This window comes from Ceratotherium simum, chromosome 20 (genome assembly GCF_057802395.1).
Source record: "Ceratotherium simum simum isolate JZ-2026a chromosome 20, ASM5780239v1, whole genome shotgun sequence".
Lineage (NCBI taxonomy): Eukaryota > Metazoa > Chordata > Mammalia > Perissodactyla > Rhinocerotidae > Ceratotherium > Ceratotherium simum.
Genome location: NC_141919.1, coordinates 10,178,361 through 10,195,179, shown reverse-complemented (window position 1 = coordinate 10,195,179; position 16,819 = coordinate 10,178,361). Strand labels below are relative to the sequence as shown.

Genomic DNA, 16,819 nt, shown 5'->3' with positions numbered 1-16,819 from the left:
ACACAATTTCAAGTCATTGCTTTTATGTGTATCACCCTGAAGACCGCCAACCAATCTAGTGTTCATAGATAATCCGTAATTATAGGGACAAACTTAAACCATGTTCCCAGGGCGTTACTAATTACTGCAAAAAATAAAACAAAGCAAACAAAACACTAAACAAAAAAGCTAGCTACCGGCTGGAATAAGGTACCAAGATCTAACCTCATGTTAAGAATAAACCTCTTTGGGAATCAGCTTGGAACCTTTTTGGAGAGCCGGAAGGAAGACAGGATGGCGATATCTGGAGGGCTCTGGTATCCTACAGCAGGGCTTCTACTGTCTCTTCATAAAGCCATAAAATTTGTTAATCAGAGAAATCTCCAAGGTTGCACCAAATGTGAAAAGGTTCAGAAACGCGATTTACTTTAATGATGTGATCACTCCTGCATCGAGTTTCAGGGCAGGCTGAACAAGTGTAATTTCTTAGCCAAAAGGCTTAGTGTCCTTCAGGGCAGAGTAATACAACGGGCAGATGGAAAAAGCAGGACATCCCAATGGGCCCTAATTCTCCAAAAGGAGCAGGCCCCTAGTTTATGATCTAAACAATCCTTTTCCTGATGTCACTGTCAATTATGAATACACAAATAATGTTTGGGAAATATTAGTACAAGTGCAAATACTCCCTGTTGGCTTTCTGTGGCCCCCAAGTCCAGCTAGAAAGTTACCCTCAACTTTAAATTCATGTCTTAAATGTTTTTTCTAACTGTACCTAAAGCATCACATGTGGGAGACACAATTTACTTTCTTCAGTAATGTGTTACTAGATGGACTTTAGTCATTGTTATAAAGGCACCATGCAATTAACTAGTAACATAAAATGACAACCAATGAGGAAGCCTGGGTAATTTAAAATAACAATCTATTGAAAGAAATATTTTCATGCAATAAAAGAAAAAAATAATACTAAAGAAAATTTGTTTTCTCTTAGTAAAGCCCACAGAAAAGCAAAAATGTTTCCAAGTGTTAAGAACTCAAAGGTGGTGGTGGTGAAAAATATATAAGCTAAAAGGGTTTCCCTTTTAGGAAAAAAAAAGTTTTAATGGTTAACATAATGTGTTAACCAAACTGGCAAAATGTAGCAAACAATTTATTACAATGGAACTATGAAGTGAGTCCTTAAGTATTCTCTAATTTAAACCTTAGCTTTGTATTGGACCCTCCTGCAAATATAAACCTGCACAGAACAGTATATACCTGTCATCAAAGATCTAAGGTCTGAGGCCTTTGTTCCCGATTCTCCAACATCGTCTCAATACACCACCTTCAACCCCTTTACAACTAGACATACCTAGTACAAGCAGGTTACAAAACAGTCACGCAGAGCTACGGATTCTGTATCACTCACTACTACATAACTTATCTACACAAGCCTGAGGCTGAACAACTCAGAATTGTATTATCAGCAAATGTCCAAATTTCTGCATGTCATGACCTTCTGAGCAGCTTATTAACAGTGGATACCATCCATAGATAACAGCACCTGCATGGCAAGTTGGCTCTGGGCGAAAGATAAGGGGCAAACGTCATGTGCTAAAAAGGCTTGGACTGGGGTGGGGAGAACCAACAACCGGTTCTTAGGATGTTATTATAGTGCAAAGCGTGGACCAGTTTGAGGACTTCTGGCAAACTATCCAATCCTAGGCCCTCGGTTGGGGAATCCGAGCATAGTGATTACAAGCACGAGTCATCGTAGCCTGCCACCAGGCTCTGCCACGAACGCTGACGGTGGGCAAATCACTTAGAAGCTCTGTGCTTTGGCTTCTTTATCTACAAAGTGGAGGTGACGGTACCAAAACGCCCCGGGCTGTTCTAAGAGTTAAATGAAACAATCCACGCAAAAGCACAGGGCACCTGGCACTAATCTGAGGTGTTGCTCAACAGGTGTTACCATTGTCAGCTGTAGGTCTAAGCCAGCCAGCAGGAGGCAGAGAGGCCTATGTTGAAACTTCCACACAGCCCGTACACCAGCCAGCCAGAGGCAGACACTCCTTCCTTCAGGAGCGACAGGAAGTGGCCTAATTCAGCATTCTACTCGCATACTGTTCCTGAGAACGCATCCATCCTGAAACAGACTCCCCGGGACACACAAGGAAACTCCAAGTCATCTGTCAGCTGCAATGTTTATGGCCCTGAGACCACAGCCACTGGCCATTTGGCTGGGTTTGCTCTCCTCGTGAATGTGGTTTTCTCGAGATCTGAGTCAAGTCCTCACTCCATCAACCAGTCGTGCGATCTCATCTGCAGGGTTTGAAGTAGATGCCTCCAACTTTTCTTCCATTTTTACCACAGACTCACATCACTGAACTGCTCACTATGGAAGAGGATGAACTCTGCCTTAAGACCTAATACGAGTCTGAATGTATTATCAGAATAGCATCCAAAAAGATATTGTATGACACCAAAATTCTTACCCTGATTATTTTAGCAAGACAGGCTACCAAACTGGCAAGGCCCAGGACAAAATGAAAACGTAGGCCCTTGTTCAAAAACTGAGAATGTGAAGAATGGTTGAGAGCACAGCATTAAACCAAGGGTGACGCACGATCCTTTTAAGAGTAGGGCCTGTGCAACTGTACATACTGTGTGCCCACAAAGCCAGCCCTGCATTTTTGTACCCCTCTTATGAAGACCTAAGGCAGAAAGCCTAAAATTTAATACTGAGCTTGGCAGAAGCATAATTTACAGCTCTAGAGGGAAATAATACCCTACAATGTAAGAATCTATCCTCTTTATAGCATTCTTTTAAAGGATGTGGAATTATCACTAAGATCTCAGAGTACGCTTGTATACTCACTCAGAAGGTGAGAAGTAAGCAAGCAAATATTATTTCAAGTCCTTTATTTACTTACATAGTGGCTGGAGTCCTTATCATCCACCTTTCTTTTTTTGATGTCATTGGAAAATTCAGGCCCATTTCTGCGTTTATCTGTGCCTCTTAGATTGTCTGGGACCAAGAGGGAATTACTCTGCAAGACAAAAAAAAATTAATCAAAGATTTCTTCCCAAGTCTCTCTGTATACATGAAAACCCAACTTGGATGTGAAAGCTGTTTTAAAAAGGTGATACCCACACAGCCTTTCATTTCATTTAATTGTCTCATCTGAAGACTTTGATGGCAAACATTTAGAGAGGTTTAAGCACTTAAAAGGGAGACCCTCACTATGCAATCAAACTGTCCAAAGCTTGGTAGATCCTTCAGGCTCTACTTACTTGAAAATATTTGTCTGTTCTATTTACTGTTAGAGAAATGGGAGCTTGCTGTTTATATGTGGATGTGCTTTTATTCTTTCCCACTGCGACTTCCTGGTCAGGAATCTGAACGGCCTATGAGCAAAACCTGAGATCACTCTGTTAGACGTGTGCTGTGACTGTAAGAGTCAGTGTGTGCCACTCTAAAAATTTTAGACACAAAGAGAGTGAGTGGGATTAACTTTTCCTAAAAGGCAAATCACATTTTCCACCCCAACAATGAAGGAACTCTTGAATTCTTTTAATTTATTGTTGAAAATAAGATTTGGTGTTCCTCGCCAAAAGCACTGAAATTTAAGACCCAAAGCGGGAATTTCAGCCAGTGAATCTTCAACAGCCAGGACAGTTCCCACGCACAAGAGCAGGAACAAGGACGAGTTTTTTGCAAACCACACAGGATACTTTCATGCGCATGTGCTGAGTAGAACTGTTGACCCAAAGAAAACAGGCATTTTAGATATGTGGGGATCACATCGCCATGCGATCGGCCCTCCATTCCCATCTCCCTTGGGCTGAAGCATCAGAACATGTTACAATGAGTTCTTTTAGGTGCTGGATTAGCATGTGCAAGGGGCCAATTTGTTCATTGATGTGTTACTGCCTTGAACAATGCTGAACGAGCTGTGCACAAACCTTTCACAAAGCCCAGAAAAACCAATTTCTGAAAGATGTTGGGGAACTAAGAGGGAGTGTCCAGAGCCAGCAGACAATGATGTTACCTTTCCCTGCCACAATTTAAGGGGAAAGGAAGGGGCTGGGGGAAACCTTTCAGTCACACCACCTCTAATGCAATGGTATGTATCAGGAGCCAATGTTTTACAGCACATTTTTAAACGCCATGGGTCTTCGTTCCCAACCAGCCTGAGGTAATCAGCCAGGTGGCTGGCTCTCAAAGCTCCCCCCTGAAAACACGGTAGCGTTCCCAGCTCAACCACATGCAAGGGGACATCAAACCTGGGGACCCAAAGGTAATCTGAAGCCTCTTTGCCCACTTCAGGGACTGACTGAAGAGAGCTGAGCTTTCGTTCATGACCATTCAAGCTACACAAATGCCAGGAGGCTTCCATAAAAGCAGGGCAGAAGGACCAACGCGATTCAATACAGAGCAGCTCAGAGGAACGTCTTTAGCACAGTGTGTGGGGCTGAAAGGTGAGCTGGCTGGATCCCTGAACTAATTACCTCGGTAAATGTCTGCTAAAAACCAACCCTCTGACCCAGACCCACTGCGTGACAGGATGCAGGAGACTTAACAAAACTCCTGCAAAGTGCTAACAGACACTTGGAAAAGCTGAGCCAGGGAGGGGAGAGCAGCTTGCACTCAAGTGTAAAAAGCGTCCAAATACATCGGTCTGTGTGATAGATTCTATCAGCCCCACGTCTCCTCCCCCAGAGGCCTTAAGGGCAGGGTTAAGGTAAGGCAGGGCTGCATCGGACTCAACTGGACATCTGCCCAGGTGCCCAGCAGAAAGAACACGGCACAGAGTCAGGGTCCATGGGCAATTTTAAAGGGCAAGTCTCTCTCCACAGGGTCACCTTCGTAGCCCTCCTCTGTAACCAGCGCTGGGCAACCAGACCACTCAGCCATTCAAAGACTTATTTTGTTAATGATGTCAAGTGGTACTGTGAACATAGAAGTAAACTAAGCAACTTCTGCTAGGAACAGTAACATTTGCACGGCTGGACCTGGAAGCCTGTCAAGCTTTGAGACCTCTGCGTCAAGGTGTCAGGGGTTACTCCTGTAATTCCCACTTGAGCAGCTTAAATGAGGCCTATAATCTGAATGGGTTTTGAAAAGCTCTGAAAGTTCTTTTAAATTCGGACAGGGCTACTAATTAGCACCCCTGCTTATCTGAAAATTGGCCCCATTCAAATGGCAGACTTAGACAAGTTATGAAACAAAATGTCTCATCATACCTTTGATGCTGTGAAACAGACTCAAAACAAGGCAGCAAAGAGTACAGGGCTGGAAAAGCCTGGGAGAGCCACCCTCAGGAGCCAGGGGGTGGGGGGTGCTGCTGGCTCAGGCTGCAGCCCCACCTAAAATAGACCACTTCCTTTTATCCTGTTCCCATGGACCCAGTGTGCTGTGTGCAGTGGCCCCCGACATCTTCCAGCCCTAACACTGCCTTCATTGTTCTTGATCTAAGCTAAGAGTTCCAGCCCAATGAACTTCACCATCGGCAACAACCAGCATTTTGGTTAACTACTGCCTAGGTGACCCTCATTTTCATGGTTCCCTCATGTGCTCCTGATATCTCAGATACCAGAAGTCTTTTCCCTCGTGCTCTGTATTTTCCTCACGCACCCTCTTATGTTCCTCACGGCTCAGGGGTGGAATACATTCATCTTGATGGTCACTATGAGCCATTTTACACATATTTGAAAAATGAAGAGATTATATCTGGGTACTGACTGAATATCGTTGGGGTTCTTCAAAATTTAGGATTCTATCTTGATTTGTTAGATTTGGACTAGGATATGATAGAATCATACTTAACATTAACATTTAATCAACATTTAAGAAGAAGCCATTGCCAAAAAAATGAAACTGAGGTTGTTTCGCTTTTAAGTTATTGAAAAAGTTCTGCCTTCTAAACACAGAAGATAATTAGAACCAAACCTTTGAAGAGGTCAAAGCAACTTTAAAAGACAGATTTCCCCTTCATTTTATCTGGAGGATGTCCAGAGAGGGGAGGCGATGTACCCAAAGTCAAGAAGCTCTTCCCATTAAGTCAAAGTGCCTCCACTCCCAGAAGAGTGATTTGTAAACTCAGTTTATGTACATTGAAGATTTGTACCCAAACACTTGGCCCCCAAACGCTTATCACTTACAAGTCACACTGGCCCCTGTTGAGCTCAGCATTCTAATGTGACATAATAACGCCTAATGTGTGCTGCCTGTTTTCTCTGATCCCTCGCCAACCACAGTCACACACACACACACACACACACACACACCTACCTTGATTTACTTGGTTCTATGTCCACCGTTCCAAAATAGAGAACATTTAAAAAAAAAAAAATTTTACAGCCTACTCTAAAATGATCTGAAAGCAGTCCCAAATTCCTGCCTTTCCACTCATGAATCCTGCGATTTATAACCCAAGATTCACACTAAAAAAGAGCTCAACAGAGAGCAACCAAGTGGACCAGGTCCCTACAGCACCAGCTTCCCCCAATGTCCATCACTGCAGACCTATTTGCCACCACAGACTTTTCTTCCCAGAGTCCATATTTTGAAAGATTTTCAATCTACCAAACAGCATTCATCAAGTAAAATTCATTTTTCAAATGTTTATTTGCCAAATAAATATTTAATTGTGAATCCATTTTTTGATCAGCATGAGAACTGTGTTAGCACACTAATACACTCTAATTCTAGCCAAGAAAATGTTTTATTTCACCTTGCAGCTGGTAAAATTTAACTATCTGCCAGAATTTTTCAAACACTGTAATTATTGGGCAGACTCCTATTACGAATGTCCTGGGGACTAGGATTTCCAGACTGTATATAAGTTTTCCTTTGTTTTGAAATTTTGTTAAGAACTAAACAAAATCATCTTATTTACCTTGTGTCGTCTACAAGAACTCAAAATAGGAGCTTTATACAGCCCGTAGGGTATATTACAAATCTGAGCAAAGCAAGATCTGAAAACACATTATGTTTTCAAAACCTCCTAGAATTCTAAAACCACGATGATTTTCTGCACTTATGTGTTGCACACACTTGCAGGTGTAGAGCCAAGTAAAACAATCAAGGGAGAGGCATATCCAGCGAGTGTCTAAGGAAAAGAAGATCCCCCTGGAAGGTTCAGTACCAGAGACGGAGCATCTAAAGGACCTGTTAACCCAAGTGGCATGCCTTCCTCTCCATTTACATGTAGAAACTACACATGGAATGACTGGATGACGTCCAAGAACAGAGAAAACATGCTCCACACGAAGGGACCTCTTCCTCTTAAGAAATCCAAGAAAATCTGGATTTCTTTGAGAACATAAAATCTCAGTGGGCATCTTCACTGACAACAGGTGAATTGCTCGCTACGATTAATATACGCTTCCTGAGGGTCGCTTCTTGCACTAACAGTGACGTCATGGTTAAGAACACTCATGAGAGTGAGCAAGAGCTGGTCAAAAGAGAAAAGAAAAACTAGCAGATCTTCCAGTATTACAACCGGTGTGCACTCCGTGAGCGGTCAGATCCAGAGCACAATTTCCTAACTGGGTGAACCGTGTTTCATAAAAACACGTAACAGGACCGTTCCCTGCTGTAGTTCAACTGCAGGTGCAACTAGCGAGTTGGCAGTGTTTGAACTTAGCAGGTAGAAGTGGACAGTATATTCTCTTAAACCAAAAATAAACTTCCAAATGCCATTATTAAACCACACCTTCATATAAGAACTTACAATGTAAGGGGAAGAGTCTGTTGAACCTCAGCGAGTATTCAGTTGAATCAAAAGAAAATGTCAAGATTTGGACTGCGTATTACCTTTATTCTGCCCATTCAGGACAGTCATGTTTCTTTTCATGCTCTGAATACCCACTCAGGATTGATGTAGAGAGACCCAGTTGCTTCAATATGGATAAAAACCAGTCTTCATAGCCTTGTTCCAAGAATTTTACTTCTCTTTAGCAATCTAACAGTAATGGTTGTTCATGTATACTGAGATATTTTGGAAGGTAAACTCCAGAAAATATGAAAGAAAGCAAGTTTAATGAAATGTTACAGTGTCAGTGCTACCAGAATTCTTGTTACGGAGCCTTCACGTATCCTTCATCTATTCTGAGACCTCAAAGCAATTCTTCTGCCAACCACGTTTAAACTTTGAAGCCACCAGCAGCAAACCTGAAAGGAAAACCCACTCATGGAGACAGCAAAAGCTAGACAGGTTTCCCTAATGCGAAAATAATGCACATTATTCAAATGGATTTCTTTAGCCACCAGGCTGATTCCCCTCGGGAGCTTTCTCCTCCCCGCAGGAAAAGTGTTTGTGTCAGAGGTACAGATTGGAAACTCATGACACCTCATTTATCCTCAGTTACACTACGGCAGTGGGAACCTAATTTGCTAGCACACTCTACACTGACAATTAACTTCTCGGTGAACATTAAAACAATTAGGTAACGATGTACCCCGTCACATCTGTGTGCCGGCTCCGTCTGCACCTGGTTCCAATTAAGCCATCACCCTGCGTTGTACTTTTTGCTGCAGTCCAACTGGTCATTCACACATTCTGCCTGACATTTCGACAAATGCATTTTTAACCCATAAAACTAACAGGATCCCCACTTGTCAACGGCGAAAAGTGGAAGAAAGTGGAGATGTGCAGAAATGTGTCCACTTGGCAACAACATCACATCTCAGAGCCCTGGCTGTGAAGCGGGTCTGAAGGGAACACATCTATTTTTCATACAGTTTAAATAAGAAATCTAAGAACCAGCGTGTTCTTGCACCTCGACCTAGGAACTCAGCACTGTCGGATGCAGATGAGTGACTCAGTCAGAACTCCTGGAGAGGAACAGAACCATGTAGGAGACATACAGACAGTGAATATTTGGGCTGGAAGAAGCATTAAACCACAAGATGCCTTCGGCGTCACTCGCTGAATCCCCGGCTTGCCCTTCCACACACCTTCTCCAGGTAAAGCAAAAGAAAACACACACACACTTTGGAGCTGACAATAAATGTAATTATTTTAAAATAATTTTTAAATGACCTCATGACACCTTCATTCCTCTAATCAGGACCTTGGTCATAGCAAAAGTCAAATCTGTATTTCGAACCGTTTTAAAAGCATGTTTTCGAAGAGCTACTTAGCTGTTACTGTCTCTCTTCGTTCTCCAGCCCCTGAGATACTTCCTAATGCAGGAAACGGCCCTGAAACTAGAGAGGTCGGGTCAGGCCTTGACTGTGAGGTATTACATCCACCTCTCCTCACCAGAATGATGGAGACAGACTTTGTTGCGTACTAAGTTTCAAAGGGAATAATAAAAATAATTATGGGGCCAAAAGGAAAATAAAATTTTAAAAAACCTGTTCTAAATGATGGGCATTAAGCATTCTAATCACAGAACACAAACTGAAATCTGCAAAGGATTTTGGTGGGAGAAAATATTCTCTACCTGCTTTTTGTTTTTTTTAGAGTAAAAGTGCCCTATTTTCACTGTAATCACAGGGAGATAAAACCTGAACATTTCTCCAGTTACACACAAGCCCCGACAGCCGCCTGCTGAGTTACAGCAGCCACAAGAAACAGACGCCTCCACCTGGGACAGGTGCACACCACTCCCAACAATCTAGAAACACAAGGGTCCACCCATCTCACGGCAGTTGACGCCCATTTTCCCAGAGAATCTAGTTTTTTAAGCACACGGTTTTAAATTCTGCCAAGAGGGAAATTTGCTGAGGCAACTGCATAAGAAACTTAGTGTTTTCCACTGTGCCTAAATACGGAAATTTTAGGTGACTCATCTCAGTTTTATCCTTCATTTTCAGGCAATTCCTTGACATACATCAGGTCAAGATAAAGTTATAAACAGGTGAAAATACCTCCTCCTAGTTTTGGTTTACTTTTGCCAAATTTGATTACCATGAGACTGACAGAGTTCCTAACATGTGCCACCCTGTCACATGGACCCTCATCTCCACAACTGCCTCACATTTTAATCAGGAAAGGAAACCACTAGTAACCACCCTGAGCATGACTAATAATGCATTTATTGTTGTCTCTCTGCAGGTGGAGATGGGGAGCACATTCCTAAGGCTTGCTATGCTATGTCTGATGACTTCCTGGTTGTAGTCCCTGAACCCTCACCTGTGAGGCACCCACTATCCCCATTTTATAGATGAGACTAGGGGAAGGTTCCAAAGGATGAGAAACCTTGCCCATGTAGCCAGAATTCACTGAGGTCTGTCGTTGTCCAAAACCGGTATTCCTTCTATCAGCCCCATGTTGCCATGGTCCTAAAGCGCCACTGGGAGATAATGTGATATTCAAAAAAATAAAATTTCAGAAAAAGACCAACACTAAAGTATTCTCCAAGCCAAGACTCATGTCTTATATCCTCCTTGCGCTCTATAATACCGTGAAATTTTGAGACAAAATGATGGGTGGTCCTTAACTAGGATCTGGTCCTACCTCTGCCAATTAACTAGTTAAGCAGAACAGCTAGAGAAGAAAAACAAAAGACACACAGCACCTTATATCAAATAAAGTGATAGTTGTCATAACCACCTTTAAATAAGTTCTACAACTGAACCCCTGGTAATTTTAGAAGTTATGGGAGTGACAACATTGTCCCTCAGAAAGACATGATCTAAATCTTGACCACCATTAACCAAGTAACTATATGACCAGAGGCACCCAACCTCCCTGAGCTTGGGGTCTTGTTGATAAAATGATGGTGTTGCACCACTATGACTTCTAAAATGGATGAACAGTGCTTAGGCTTTTCTGGACCAGGAACCCCTTTTGAGAATTTGATGAAAGTTATGATCTCTCCCCAGAATTATGCAAAAGAACACTGACTCACAACACTCTCATACCTTCTGCTCTGGGGTCTCTCCCAGGCACCCCCGCCCCCAAGTCTCCTCCCTTTTCTGAATGTTCCAAATAGTAATTACATGGGTTAGGTGTTCCAGTGATTTTCATTCAAGAAATATCTGCTTGTGACAATAAAAGACATCACTGCAAAATGGCAGCCAGTCTATACAGTGCCTCAGACAGCAGGTGGCACACAGTAAGTGCCCAATAAATATTTGTTAAATAGATAATTTAAAGGCACATTCTACCATATTTTCTTAAAAGCCATACAACTCTGTCAATTCTCTAAATCCAGGTCCTTCAAGCAGACTTATTTAAATGGCATTCCCTTCACCCAAAATGTAATGCAATTCATCTTTAAATTAATCGCAATATCTAAAGTTTTTATTATCACAAAAGAAATAAAGGGCTTTGTTAGGTCATTTCATATATCTTTGCTTAACAGTGGCACTCAGATAAGGAGGCTTATGTTAAAAAAAAAAATGAATTTTGCAAATTAGAAAAACAGTAGTTAATTCTTAATTTAAAACCAACATCCAAACAGCAAAACAAACCTTTTACAAGTTACTAGTTTTATCATTCATCCCCTTCAGAATCAAGGAACTTGAAACTAGTGTCATATTTTCACTCTGTTCTTAGTACTCTCATTTCCTGGGTTTTACATTAAATGGGTCACATTAAGGCTCATGTGTTTTTCTACCATAAAACCTTAAACTAACAAATGGAATCATTTTGTCACTAAAAATAAATAAATACAAACTTCCCACCATCCACTTTTAGACTCACAGATAAAAATTCATACATACCCACATTCCCTCTGGATCTACATAAGTCCCTGATTTTTGCACATGATATAAACAATATGTTTGTTTAACATAGAGAGAAGAGCAGGGAAAAATAAAAGTATACCAGCCTGGAATTTTTCAGAACTCCTTAGTCTTATATATGGAAAAGGTTCTCAGAGTTTGGTCCAAGGACCTGGACCCCTGAGGTTCCCAGAGACCCTTACAGATCTCTATGTGGGCAGATTTTTCTTCCTACTCTTCAACCAAAACCATGCATTGCAACAGACAGAATGCAGGAGCTGATGAGAATCCAGCTATCCTCTTTTAAGCCACGTATTAAAAGTCATTTGCAAACATGCAAAACAAAGCCACTCTTCCCACTACTAGTTTTTGAAAAATAGTTATTTTTCATTAATAATGTTACAAGTTAACACAAATTAAGTAGCACTTTATCTGTTTTAAGTGATTTTAAAATTTTTTTTCTTGCTAATCCAGAAAAATTTGAAAATATATAACCCATATAACCAAAAGTTCTTTGGGGTCATCAACAATTTTAATTTAAGGTATAAAGATCCTGAGACCATTAGGTTTGAAAACCACTGCCCTGTGGCAACAGCCCTTAATAACCCTTCATCGGGTGAAAAAAACAGCAGCAGCAGAGCCATCAGTTGACTTTACCTGCCAAGTAAAATGTGACTTTGTAATTCAAACCACTTTACTAAATGGATACGTAATATAATATTTTAGGCACTGACAGTACACATCATCTCATTACCCACTGCTTCTCAGATTCAATTTTACACAAAGTTTGAAGAGCGACTTAATTCCGTATAACTGCAGTAAAATCCCATTTATATGGACAGTGAATAATTTAATTCTTCTCTACGGACTGAATTAAATGTTTAGGTTACAAACTGGTGTAGTTTTCTCATTTTATATCACCATCACCAAGACTTTTCTGTAATAATTAGGCAGGAAACACAGTATATATACTTACTCTGAAAATATCCACTGAAATGAGCACTAAGACTTGTCAAAAATTTGATGTGAAAAAGCAGGCATGCGAATTAACACATTCAGTAACCATTTAGTTTGTATGATTTTATAGACTGGTTTAGGCAATGTATCCACTGCGTTCTGACTGGAAAGTTCACTGACTGCGAACTCAACAGGTGGACTTAAAAACAATCCACAGTGGCCCAAGAACTACTTTGTACTTCTTTAAGGTACAGCTCATCATCCTTCCTCCACTCCACCCTCATTTTCCCAAGGAATTAAGTTCTTGCTTACATTTTTCACCAAAAATACAAATAGGAAGTTATTAGACACTCAGAAATACACACACAGAGGTATGAAAAAACGCTTTCAGTAGCTTAAGCATGCAAACCTCTACTCACACCTGTCACTGGCACTTCAGAGAGGGACACACCACGGCCTCCCTTCCACAACTGTCTAGAACTTTGGTCGTCTTTCCTTGGTTCTCTGAGGAAGGGCTTATGAGATGTGTGCCTACGTCTCCCTAACTGTAGGTGTATTTCCTACGCTGCCTTACATATAGTAAGTACTCAACAAATACATAGTCATTTAAGGTAGTACTGAGAAGAAAAAGTTCAAGTCCCAAACGCAGAATAAGTTCAGTAAACGAAAACATGCAGCTAAGTAACAGACACGGGCTTTCCCAACACCTTCTGCCATCTCTGTTCTCTGGTCAGGACTGGGGTTTTTAATTTGACACTCTACTAAATGAACATGGGAGAAAAGATGACAACCTACAGGGACACTGAAACAGCAAAACATAAAGGCCATCCGCATAAATCAAAGTCGGTTTACTTAGGTTTGTACTTTGGGAGTAGGATCTTTTATTCCCTAGCTATAATTTCTTCTCCCCTCTCTTCCCCTCCCAACATCTTCCAGAGAGAACTTATAGTACAAGAATTTTAAAACTAGCCACCCCATCCTTCACCATTACACATCCGATTCCCCGCAACACAGCCTGATACAAAGTACACCAAGATCTGTCTCAAAAAGAATTTTAAAACTATTCTACACAGAAGAGAGGGGAAAAAAACCCTAAACTTTCCAAGCAGAAAAGATTTACACACCTTCCCCCAAACTCATAACAAAAGAGTATCAGAATGATTTACAAGTTCAGTGTCCGATTTTTTTTACTATATTTAGATTTAAGATGGTCAAAAAAATGTCATGTTCCGAAAGAAAGGAAAACAAGAGAGGAGGGAAGGAGACATAAACTGTGGGTTATCCTAGCTGAAGAGGGGCCAATTTCTCATTCTATTAGCTCCACAACATCTGAGACATGCATTTTAGACACAGATCTTCCCACAGCCAACCGGCAGACACACGTACAGATCAAACATGCATTATGTAAAATGGGTAAGATTTAGGCTGGTGAAAAGATGAACTCTGTAAGCACAGAACCCCCGGCCACTAAATTTTCTTTTCTTAAGAGCTTACTTACATGCTCAGTTCTTTGGTCTACAATAAATTTAAGTTCAACTTCATGCTCCAAGGACAATTATGAAAAGAAAACTGGATATGGAAACCTAGCAACTAAGATGCATTTGCAGAGGATAATGAATGGTTTAGGTAGAAGTAACACATTACTAACCAATTTCACATACCGACTGTGACCTCTTGCCTATAAAACTGATTTAAGATAAAAATGAATCCTCTTTTAAACTACAGGCAATCTGGACTTGAAATGCGACGATAAACATATTTTCAAAGTGGGTCTGGGGCATATTCAGATCAAAGTGTATTTCTGGGTGAGTAATCATAGCAAACAGGTCTGCCCCAAATCATGTCCCTCTTATCTAACGGAAATTTTATAAAAAAAAACAAGAGGGGGTGAAATAGTCATATTTTAGAAAAAAGGAAAAGAAAAAACCAAGTGACTGAGAGAGACAGGAGAGGATCTGCATGTCTGAGCCTGTGTCTACAGAGGGCAGCATGGGGGGCAAGGCAGGAAGGGGGGTGTGTGTATGTACAGCAGGCGTTCCAGTACTTACTGTGCCCGGTTCTCTGTCTGCTCCGAGGTTACCAAGAAACGCACAGACATGCCCGTTCAGACACAGAGGCAAGAACAGAAATAAAAAAAAGGGGGGAATAATTAGAACACAAGCCCCAAACAGTTTTAAAAATGGCTTTTATTTATATAAGTCATTGCACATTCCTAATACAGTGATTTCCTGAAAATTACAGTATTTTGTAAACATAAGATTTACAGTTTAACCATACACAAAGCCTATTTTTTTATTTCTTGACAGAATAAATTACTTTTCTTCAAAAAATTAGTCAAGTGCAATTTTGCCCAATATTTAATGCATACTAGAATTAAAGCCTATGAAACTACGTAGTAACAGATGCAATTATCAAACTTTTCATTTGAACACATTCACTTTCAAATTTAACTTCTTATTTCGCCCCATTTAACAACATTACTTTCTTTGAAAATTACCCAATTAAGCAGTTAACAGTTTTCCATAACATGTACAGGCCACTGGCATTAACTAGGCAGTTGCCAAGATGTCAAGATACCTGCAATCTAAGGAGATTGAGAAATCGACAGATGCCCACGTTCAACCCTGAAAGCTTCCAGGGTGAACTGTTTCAGTGGCCCAGCTTTGCGACAGTTCCTCTTAGCTCAGTGTCTGCTCTCTGTATGGGTTGGGGCTTTCCTTAGCGGTGCACACAACTTTGCAGCACTGTATGAGTGTTAGGACAAAGTCCTAATCTGGCTTGCCCGGCCTCTCACCTCTGTGGTGCTCTGCATCGTGGTGCTTCTTGTCATCTTTTATTGCCAAGTGAGACTGCCCACTCAGAGCACTAGACAGCGCCAGAAGGCCAGCACTGCCGCCGAGGGGCGGGATTCCAGGAGGCTGCAGTCCCGAAGGGTGAGGCGTTAGGGGGACTGGAGGTCCATGGCCATGAGAAAGATGCTGAGCTTGCAACTGTTGCTGCTGTTGGCAGTGGTGGTGAGAGGAGAAGGAGGGGGGGGAGGAGGAGGGGGAGGTGGTGGCGGCAGCATCCGGGGAAAAGTAGACATGACATGAAAGGATGGAGGAAACACAACAGGAGGTTCGACATACACATGAAAAGAGCGGAGAGAGAGACAGAGGGAAGAAAGGGGGAAAAAACATGATTAGCACTTTCAGTTCATTAGAAGCTTTCACCTACTCAGTTACCTGATATAATCTTCCTAAAGTATAATCCTCAGATCTACAATGTCGCTTTCTGGCATAACTTGCCCCCTGAGAGTGTAGCTGTTTCTTGTTAGTAAGCCTGGCTAAGTTAGTAAGCAACTCACATGTTAGTCAGTTCCATCTCTAAGTGCCTCCAGGGATGAAACACAGTATGCCATCGACCCTAAGGTGCCATAGATTTAAGACTCATCCTGATTTCAGAAAGGTTACAACAGGGGGAGGCACAGACATGCATCCTACATACAGTAACTATATTCTCGACTAGTCACCAGTCACGAGGTGACTCCATTTCACCCAGATATTCTTGTGTTAACTTACCACAACGGTATGATGAGACAAAACCAAAATATTACCTTTCATTAACAGAACTCAGACAGCAGGAAGAACCAGCCTCGCTTAAGCACCCCGGCCCTCAGGCACTTGTGTCCTTATTTCGTCAAATCCTCACAGAACTGTGAGGAAGCACTGATTCTCCCATTTCACAGAAGGAACCAAGGCTTACAGCGCTGAGTAAATTGCCGAGGCTCTCCCAGCAGGCAGGAGGGGAGGGAGTCAATGCAGGAACGAGCCTTCTGGCTGTGCCCAGTACCACCACCCAGGGAGGCCGCGGGGAGCCGTGCGTGTACGATAGAGGAAGAGACCTTAGAGGCAAAGCTCTGTTTATCCCTCTCTTTCTCCTGAGCCACACGCCCCAAACCCACCTCTTCAGTGTCACAGAGGAAAACCCCGAGACCAGAGAGGCCAAGAACCTTGATGGGGAAAACAGCCACCAGTCCTGTGGGACTCCAACCATACTGACCCAAGTCCTCATTCCCAAACACCTTTCCTCTATCATTTAACCCATGCCAGAAGTTATAAGTCTGTTCCCACTATAAGGGTATCATTGCTCTCATATATTATATTTAAAAGCAAGTTGTAGGAAATGAAAAAGTATCCAAGAAATGGCCCCTACACCATAAATCGGGCCACATTCCAGCTG

The 16,819-nt window shown here is 41.8% G+C and overlaps 1 protein-coding gene across 7 annotated transcripts in view; it reads right to left on the bottom strand.

The window, feature by feature from the left end:
- The window catches only part of TLE1 (TLE family member 1, transcriptional corepressor), an 85,693-nt gene that overhangs the window by 28,277 nt on the left and 40,597 nt on the right, over positions 1–16,819 (bottom strand). For 4 of the 7 annotated variants that reach the window (XM_087444431.1, XM_014794694.2, XM_087444433.1 and 1 more), the window contains exons 7-9: positions 15,393–15,597; positions 14,647–14,663; positions 2,892–3,008 (exon numbers count right to left, since the gene is read on the bottom strand). In XM_087444431.1, coding sequence (XP_087300557.1) covers positions 2,892–3,008; positions 14,647–14,663; positions 15,393–15,597 — 339 coding nt within the window. The remainder of the gene's footprint in view (positions 1–2,891; positions 3,009–14,646; positions 14,664–15,392; positions 15,598–16,819) is intronic. The other 3 variants (XM_087444432.1, XM_087444434.1, XM_087444435.1) reach the window with 1 other exon arrangement.